This window comes from Actinia tenebrosa, unplaced genomic scaffold (assembly GCF_029948245.1).
Source record: "Actinia tenebrosa isolate PJP-AT-01 unplaced genomic scaffold, QUT_ActTen_1.0 PGA_scaffold13__45_contigs__length_12533684, whole genome shotgun sequence".
In the NCBI taxonomy this organism is placed as follows: domain Eukaryota; kingdom Metazoa; phylum Cnidaria; class Anthozoa; order Actiniaria; family Actiniidae; genus Actinia; species Actinia tenebrosa.
The window spans coordinates 313,142-322,710 of record NW_028292573.1 but is presented as its reverse complement, the minus strand read 5'-3'; the positions used below and the strand labels follow the sequence as shown (position 1 = coordinate 322,710).

Genomic DNA, 9,569 nt, shown 5'->3' with positions numbered 1-9,569 from the left:
CCTGTCATTAAATTAATTTAAATAAGCATTTCGCCCACTTTAAAACTTTTCCAACCCAGACAATATAATTCAGCTTTTTGGTTTCTGTCAATCGAATTTCGATGGTCTTAGAATGTTTTGATTGATGGAAGCCAAAACCCAGGCTTCTTAGAATGTGTTAATATCATATCACTCATTACCATCAATATACAAGGCCAAATAAAAAACTGCTCTCTTGAAAACGCGCGCCCAGCGGGCGACAATGGATTTTGGCGGGCCGCAAATACGTTTGCAGACCACCAAAAATTCAACTCCAAAAATCTCGTACGGCAACTTTGAAAATTTGCTTAAGTTGGCTTAGTATATTGATGATAATAATAATATGACTTTGGTCGAGCATATTGTTCATTTGTGGCCCTTGCAGCAACATTTGCACCCTGGCTACGCTCGGGCGCAAATGATGCTACTCGGGCCACAAATAAACAATATGCCCTCCAAAAGTCATGTTATTGTCCTATTTATGCACATTATAATATTAATTTTTACACTAATTTTCCAATGCAAACCAGTGTTAATTGATTAGACTAGGGCCCCGTCCACACGTATCCGGAAATTTTTGTATCCGCAATTAAATTATTTTTTGCGGATACGAAAATGTATTCGTCCACACGCAGCGTATTCAAATCGTTTTCACCGTCCACACGTATCCGTTTTCGTAAAATTTGCAGATACAGACACAAAAATTTGCGGACACGTGTAGACGCAACCGGTATCCGTAAAAAAATATTTGCGGATACGAAAATTTCCGGATACGTGTGGACGGGGCCTAGGTCTTGTGTTTATTATTATTATCCTTGTTATTATTATTATCCCTCTCACGGTCCCTTCATCTATCGAGTTTTATTAGAGAATAAAAAGAACTAAAACATGGTGTATTCCACTTTATTGACCATTCGCACCCTAAAATAACTCACATACTAAGATTACTAAAAGACAAAGATACATTGACATGTGAGATTATAACTGATACTTAAATAATTCATAAATTACTAATGATAAATATCTTCAATCCATTCCTGGTCAGAAAACAAAAGGTGCTCTCTATTTTCTTCCCATCTTTCTGAGGCAATACCTGCCAACACTTCAAGTGGCTTAGTAATCTAGATATCATTCCTACAAATAGACCTCTTTAAAGGGGAACTTGGATGAAAATGAATGAAAATTGAAAATGACTTGAAACTTGTTTAAACTTATCTATATGGCCCAGATAGTAGCCAAGCAACACGTTTCCTTCACAATCAAAAGTGGCGGGAAAAAATTATCAATTTCATTCAGCATCTAAGGGACCGTTCATTTTTTAACAGGGAGGGGAGGTGGAGGGGGTGGAATTCCAGCAAGAGCCCATACAAGAAAAACTAGCCCCCCTCTATATTGCTGTTGACATCTGCTGCCCCCTTCATGTTCTATACCTGAATTCCCCCCCTTTTGACATTGATTCTTCTACATGTGCCCCCCTCTATAAGCCGAATTTTTTGACATGCCCCCCAGATTTCCACCGGGCCCCCCTCCCTGATAAAAAATGAACGTTCCCTAAATTTTGAGTAAATGACGTCATTTACTCAACCCTATTGTTCTTTTCCCATTTAACCCAAAATATCTCAACAGTGAGAGGCTCCCACGCTGAAATTTTCACTAATCTGATTTTCATAATTATAATTGAGTCATATTATCCTCGAAATACTTCAATTATTCAGACTTTTAAAAATTGGGGCATTTTCATCCAAGGCACCTTCAATAGCTTGGAATTCATGTTTTTCCCTATTTTAAACCATGCGTTATTCCCTAGAATATAAATCTTTTTTGTTTAACGGTTGCATATGAGAAGGCTACATTAATATACATACAACTCAAACAAAGAATCTAATTCTCAAGAGAATAACAGGGTCATGGTGAGTGATTGTATAGCTGATACGACAAGGATGCGAATGTTGTAAACTAGATACAATCACAAGTGCTGTATAAGAACAGTATGCATCCACTAGTAGTTGCATCTAATTAGCATTTTGCGTTTGTATCAGGATGACGTGATATTTTTATGTGACCCGATTTCTGAAATTGGACTGACTTGAATGCTCATTAATTATTCATGATTTATACAAAGATTAGATAACTCTGGTAAGTTAGACCAAACGTTGAACTTCACATGAGCCGAGCCTAATGGCATTAAGGAAGACCGCTTTGTTATCCATTTGGCTCATGTGAGTTCAATGTTTGACCCGAGCCTCAATGTCTTATCCCACTTGAAATAAAGTCATCATCATCATCAGAATAAAACATGATCTAAAAATTGGAGAACATTATCATCAAGCTAAAGAGACCTATTCTGCTATAGACATGGCATTCTTAACCAAACTTTTCTAGAAAGTTGAAAAAACCGAGCCAGGAGTTCTATATTCCAAAGATTGAAAATGGCTATTTTAATTTTTCTTGGAGAACCGTTGTCAATAAATATTTTCCTATTGTCATATTTAGCTCCTGTGTTATGCGTCATTTTTATTTTATTTGTATGCGTACGCACTTGTTCATACAGGGAGTGCATAATTAAGATTAACTTACAATAGATACTATCAAAATGCATGATTAGAATGCTATTTTCTTCTTTTTAGTGTTTAAAAGAGAAATATTACCGAGATCTCTAGCATGGAATTATGGGTCTACATCTTGCAATTTTGCCTGTGAAGATCTTATTTCACTTGGTTTGAACAAGCACTATAAAATTATGGCAATGATAATTGCTATAATGGAGGTCATTGTCAGACAGCCAGAAGTATGTTATTAATTTAAAAACTGAAAAGTGACATCATTTCCTCGTAATTTTTTATCAGAGCATTTATTTCTTACACTATATTTAGCAAAAATATTATTTTCTACAGCATTTTAAATTCTCTAAAGCACAGGTAAACCCACCTACAGACAGATATTCTCATCTGATTTTGTGAGCAGGATACAGTTCAGCTCTCAATTAATTTCCAATATTACTGTGTTCGAGAACACTAAGACACCTAAACTGATTTTTATAGTTTTCCCTCTCTAATATTTGAATGAAATGAATGTTATACTTGTTTAATTATCTTGTCTTTGTGTTCCTCTGCTCCTTTTAGAATACCAAGGCGATTCTTTACTATTAATAGATGTCTCTTCCTGTAATATCGGAGTTTTGACTGGAGGGGGGAATTAAAGTCTGTAAGCTTGGTATATATATCTAGATTTCTGGTTTCAGGCCATAGAAATAGTAAAAATGACATTGTAAGGACTTTTGACATGTTTTGACTTTAACAGTTGCTAGTTGTATATCATTAGGACGTTTGCATGATGGTCTCTCATTAACCTCCACTACCAGACTCCCTTGCAGACTTTCTTTCTTTAAGTTAATTAGCACTAATTGTTACTATTCTCACAAGGGAATACAAATTAAAATAAGAATTTGCCAAGCATTATGGAAGTGGGAGTCAAATAATGCCATCATGCAAATGTCCTATTTCACCCAAGTCAACTTCAAAAAGTCGTGATTGATAGTAAGATAAGATAAGATAGATAATACGTTTGCTTACTTTGGTGCTACATCTGTCATCAGTTTGTAAACACAGTGCCACCATACTTGCCAAAATATTTGCATTAAGTGAGCAGATGGGGGGATGATGGGAAGCTGCCTTGTCACCTATCCCAGGACGTCTTTGTTTTAATGGCATTGAAGGAGAACTAGCTTAATTATTTTAATGCTTCGTGATTGACAGGTGGTTGAGTATTAATGACGCAATTTACATCACACTTCACGTTGCTGTTAATACGTTATAATAAAGCCAATTATGAAACGGCCGTTACTGGAATAAATTCAAATCTTTAGTTATTTTAAACCTGTTGACCTTCTAAGTTAAACAACAATTAAGCAGGAAAAGAACACAAAGAAATTAAGTAAAAAAGTATAATGTTAAATTTGATTTAAATACAGGGGAAAACTATAAAAATCCAACCACTTTAAGCGTCCTAGTATCGTTGCTGTTATTGGATGATGTGAATTCTTTGTCTATTTGTTCATTTCCATTGGTTTAAATAGAAATTCATTTGAGTGCAATAAACTGTTTTCTGCTCCAAATCGTCTGTAAACCCAAAGAATTACTTTAAATTACATTGACCATTAATATCAATTTATAAGGAATAATCAATGCAATGTGCCAGCACAAATAAGATGGAAAACACTAAAAATTTCAGATAAATATCAAATACTTTTGGAAATAATCATTATTTTCTTAAGTTAAGAATCATGAAAGACGAAGACTTTCATACCCTTCTCCCAATAATCTGCTGATATATTCTCTTTTCTAATCTAGGGATATAAAATCAGACTTATGAAGGCTTTTATGGGTTTCCTTTTATGAATAGAACTTTTTACTAATACCGCAGCCATCTTGAATGATGTGATGCCAAGAGCCAAAGATAGAAAATTTATAAAACAAAGCATAGAGTGGTGGGGTCATGTTTTCAAATAATATTCTTGGTGTTTTTAATATCGTTGCAACTACCAGCAAAACTAAAATTAAAATTATTTTAGATGTGCTTCTCACTGAAAAGTGTAAAGTTAAATAAAAAGACACCTCACAGCTGTGCAAGTCTATTACATTTTCAAATAGTTGCCTACCAGCAAATTTTATTGCTTTCTAGATGTACTTCTCTTTGAAAAGTGTAATGAATATAAAGACAGCCTGACAGTTGCCCTCTCAGCATCTAGTGATGTCTTATTAAAACAATATTAAATTTCAGATGGCCACTGTATCTGTAAAAAGGTCTACTCCGCAGTGAAAGCAAATTCAATAAAATAAAATAAAATAAATAATGGATTGCAATTAAAAATGGATAGCAAAATTTTAAAAAATTATATATTTTTAAGTATTTCTAGGATATGCTGCGTAAAAGACTAAAAAATTGCAAGTAAAGGTCTTGTATTGGAGTTCATCAGATTTCATACTTGGAAGGAAACAACCAATAAGATTTCCGAGGTTTGACATACGATGAGGAAATGTCAAAAGTTTTGACTGGTTCAATGGCTCAGCATATACAAACATCTATTTGTAAAGTTAGCATATCGTTCAATTTCAACAAAATTTTCATTGAATAGTTAGAAAAACGTTTAAAAAGGTTTTGACAATTTCCTGCATTTGACTTAAATATGTCCTCTCATGTAAAAAAAATATCATCACAAGGAAAAAGAATAGAAAAAAAGAAAGTAAGAAAAGCTTAGACATTCAATATGTTTAGTGCGTTACCAATTCAGTCGATTCCGAATCTATTCGCGCAATGTTTTTTTGTTTTTTTCAAAATCCAAATTTCCTATTCTCTCTTCAAAACCAAATTATTTTCAACCAATGACCAAAAACATTTTTGGACTTTTTCTTTCGTGAGTTTTGATTTTTGAGACAAAACGCTTTTTTTCTGGAGTGAAAGAAATAAAGCAAGGATATATCAAGTCATGGATGTTCGCTGATTGGCTTCTAGGACTGTGAAAATGTAATTAATAGTAATGATTGTAAGCTTAGGCACTCAAAATATTGGATATCCAAGCTGAGAATCCTGGACAGACAATGCGACTGTTGAACGCAACACGTTTTACCTGGAATGTTGCTGGCAATGGCATGAAGTTCTCAGCCACTGAAATTTGATTAATTTGGTATACCGCTGGACAGAATTGAGTAACTTTCTTTAATTCATAGCTTTGTTGCTACATGACATTCCTTGAACATACCAATGCTGTGAGCATCACTCCTGCCAAGCCTTTATGAAATTAGACGGATGGTGAAGAGAAATAGCAAAAATGTGAAGATTTCGGCTAACAATTTGGTACATGATAACTTAATATATTTAAGGAAAATTATCACTATTAAAACCTGATTAGTCTTTGCCTAATGAAGAAAATTAATAAAAATCCCATTTTACTTGACTTCCTTAAAGATTCGTTGTCATCCAAGGTGCTTGAACTCGACTGGTTCAATTATATTGTTCTTCCAACAAATAGCCATGTAGGAGAGTACCACTGGAATATGGACCCATTCATTGTACCCCTCATGTATAGTATGCCTTTCACTCACCAGCTTGTGTTACACCTTATAATCCCGTTTAGACACTCATGCTTTGGTTGCCTTTTGTACCAACCAAATAATGTCCCACGTTTTGGAACACAGCTTTGATAATGTGACGGTTGATGACTTTGTGGATCATCACCCAGAAATTTCAAATTCTCGTTCTGAACCAGAAGTAAGAATCTGTAGCAAGACCTTTAACCTTATTTGATCAGCATTAACATGGAAGTGCTTTAGATGAGCCAAGTATGAAGCACTCTAATGAGTACATGGAATTTAAATGTTGCCATGATTTCATCATTTTAGGCTGATGGAAGAATTTTGATGCATTCAGAATGTGATTAAGGCGATCCAAACTAAACGTGTCATTTGAGAATCAGTCCGGAGCAATAAATACCAATGTATTCAAAAGATATTCTTGCATGTGTTCAGGTTAAGCTATCAATTAAAGAAATTTCAAAGTATTTCACCACCCAGTAGAATTCGTGAATACTCTGTATAACGTATAAGAAGTATGTTGTGTCAGATCAAATAGAGGTCATTTGTTTGAAGTAGTGCTCCAGAGCATTTCATATCCTATGATCAGAGTTAATATATTCCATAAAAGGTATCAATCAGCTATCATGTCATTGAAATAGGCATATTTGAAGTTCTGTTTGGTACCGCACACGAAGAAGAAAACTGCATCTGATTGGTTAATCCCGGCTCGTCTGGGCCAGTACCATTAGTATCATGCGTCGCCATGACAACATCATTAATATTATCAGCTGAAGGGAAGTTTAGTGTTCTTTTAGTGATTTCCTCTCGGTTCGGTTTCCAGGAGCTATCAAAGCCAAATTGACTAGCACCAGCACCCTTGACCTTGGCCGGGCTGGGGACACGAACAATTTTCAAGGGTTAGTGCTTTTTAGGGCAGATCTAGGGGTGTTTCAAAGGGCACGCTTGCACCACCTCTCCCTCCCCTCTTTCTGACCAGGATTTCATAAAAATATTAAAAATGCATTGATATTCATTTAGTTATTTATCAACTTATGCGTTTGGTAGTTACCAGTATTTAGGATAATTGCTGGTTTCAAGAAGATGTCAAGAAAGAAGTTACCATATTTTACTAAGAAATACATTGATCGTCGATACATTTATCAAGAAGGGATAAAAATACTGGGTATATACTTCTCGTATAATGATAAGTGTAGATATGAACAAAATTTTAAACGGATATTCACTAATTTTCAGACAATTTTATCGTTATGGAAGACAAGAAACCTAACACTTTATGGTAAAATCCAAGTTTTGAGGTCACTCGCGCTGCCTAAATTACTCTACGTTTGTTCCGTGCTTCATGTTTCAGAAGATTTTGTTAAGATAATAGAGAGTACAGTACAAAATTTCATATGGAATGGAAAAAAACCAAAAATCAAACACAGTACGTTAATTGGCGATTATAAGTTAGGAGGATTAAAACTGCCGGATTTTCAAGCCTGTATAAAAGCTAATCGAGCCAAATGGGCAATTAAACTATTCCGATCCAATGAAGAAAATAAGAATTTAAGTAAAATTCCATCCACATATCTTAAAAGTATAGGAGGATTTCACCAAATTAAAGATAAATTTTGATAGAAAAAGGATACCAAATATTGTTCCAGCTTTTTACAAGAGTGTACTAATAACGTGGTCAGAGATATCAGAAAGTAATAGTGATGAACCAAATGATATATATAATCAACACATTTGGAATAATAGATATATACAAATAGGAGGAAACTCCGTTTTTTATGATTACTTCGTCGACTTGGATATTAAAAACATCTCAGACCTATGTGATGACAATGGTGAAATAACTTGGGAATATGCAAAACGTAAAGGACTTCGGGATAAAGATTTCATGAGATGGGCTGGAATAAAGCAAGCAATCCCGGCGTTATGGAAAAAACAAATAAAAGGAAAAAAGAATGTTTTCAAACAGAATCCTGATAGCTTAAAATTAGGGAATCAAAATAGGGAATTGAGTAAAATAAATACAAAGCAGCTGTACCAGTGGTTCATAGAGAAAAAATTCAAACATCCGACCTCTCAAGGTAATTTAGTAAAAAGAATAAATCAGAATGATCTTTGGGATTGGAATAGTATTTATAATAGGATATATAAGACATCCATAGATACCTATTCTCGATTTTTTCAATATAAGCTTTTCAATAATATACTGTTTCTTAATCGCAATTTACATCGTTTTCGAATTCTCGATTATTCCTCTTGTTCTTCTTGCCATATGCATCCTGAAACAGTCGACCACTTGTTTGTTGAGTGTGTGGAGTCTAAGAATCTATATTTTGAAATTCGTGATCATTTTAAAGAGTTCGGAATAAATTTGCCAGAATCCAATTTGTATAATATATTACTAGGTGTTGATGATATCGTACTTAACTATGTTCTGTTATGTTTTAAAATATTTCTTTATAAATCTAGAGATAAAGAAAAAATACCCACTTTATCCCACTTCAAAAATGTTCTTAAACACAACAGAAGAATAGAGCATAAAATGGCCGAGTCAAAAGGTATTCTTGTAAAGCATAATAGTAAATGGAGTAAAATATCTCTAGCATTAGAATGAAGCGTCTGAATGGCTAGGGGCAGCATAGTGTTTTTTGTTTTATATATATATGTATGTGTGTATGTATGTATATATATATATGTTTGTATGTGTGTATGTATATATGTGTATATATATGTGTGTGTGTGTATGTATGTATATATGTATGTATGTATGTATATATATATGTATATATGTGTATGTGTGTGTGTGTATATGTGTATATGTATGTATGTATATATATATATATATATGTATATATAATATTTTTGTATAAGGCATTAAAATAGTTTTACAATTAAAAAACGTATGTTATAAAAAGTGCTAAAAGGTAACAATGATAGAAAGCATTCCGTTCTTTTGTTTTATAGTTTGACTCTTTGTCTCCATTTGTAAGACTAGGTTTCACAGGCCTTTTCAAGTAAAATCATTTTATCTATAATAAATTGTGTAGAGTAAATTAAACAAAATAGAACCATAGCTATGTGGAGGAGGTCGTTGTATGTAAAAAAATAGAACCATAGTTATTTATAGTTATGTGGAGGAGGTCGGTGTATGTAAAAAAAAAAAAATAGAACCATAGTTATTTATAGTTATGCGGTTAAGTAGGAGATAAAGAAAAATTGTAACTTTTTAGTATTCATTAAAAAAAAAAAATTGATCGTCCCCATTTTTCACAGAACTCTAGAAAATGACCCAATAACTGTTTAGCACACTAATTATGAAATAATTTATGAAATATTGGTTTACAAGTTAGGACTTGTAGGTCTCACATTACGGGGAATTCTGCTCCAGTTTAACAACAAAGTTCAAAAGCAAGAGAGATTCACAAGTCCACAGCAAGAGAGATTCAGTTTCGACGATAGTTGAAT

At 33.6% G+C, this 9,569-nt stretch overlaps 1 protein-coding gene across 1 annotated transcript in view; it reads right to left on the bottom strand.

Annotated features, from left to right (window-relative positions):
- Nucleotides 1–2,850: 2,850 nt before the first annotated feature.
- Nucleotides 2,851–9,569, bottom strand: part of LOC116291028 (ribosomal protein S6 kinase beta-1) — a 31,270-nt gene continuing 24,551 nt past the window's right edge. Inside the window, exon 18 of the mRNA XM_031698151.2 lies at nucleotides 2,851–6,981. Coding sequence (XP_031554011.1) covers nucleotides 6,732–6,981 — 250 coding nt within the window. The 3' untranslated portion in view covers nucleotides 2,851–6,731. The remainder of the gene's footprint in view (nucleotides 6,982–9,569) is intronic.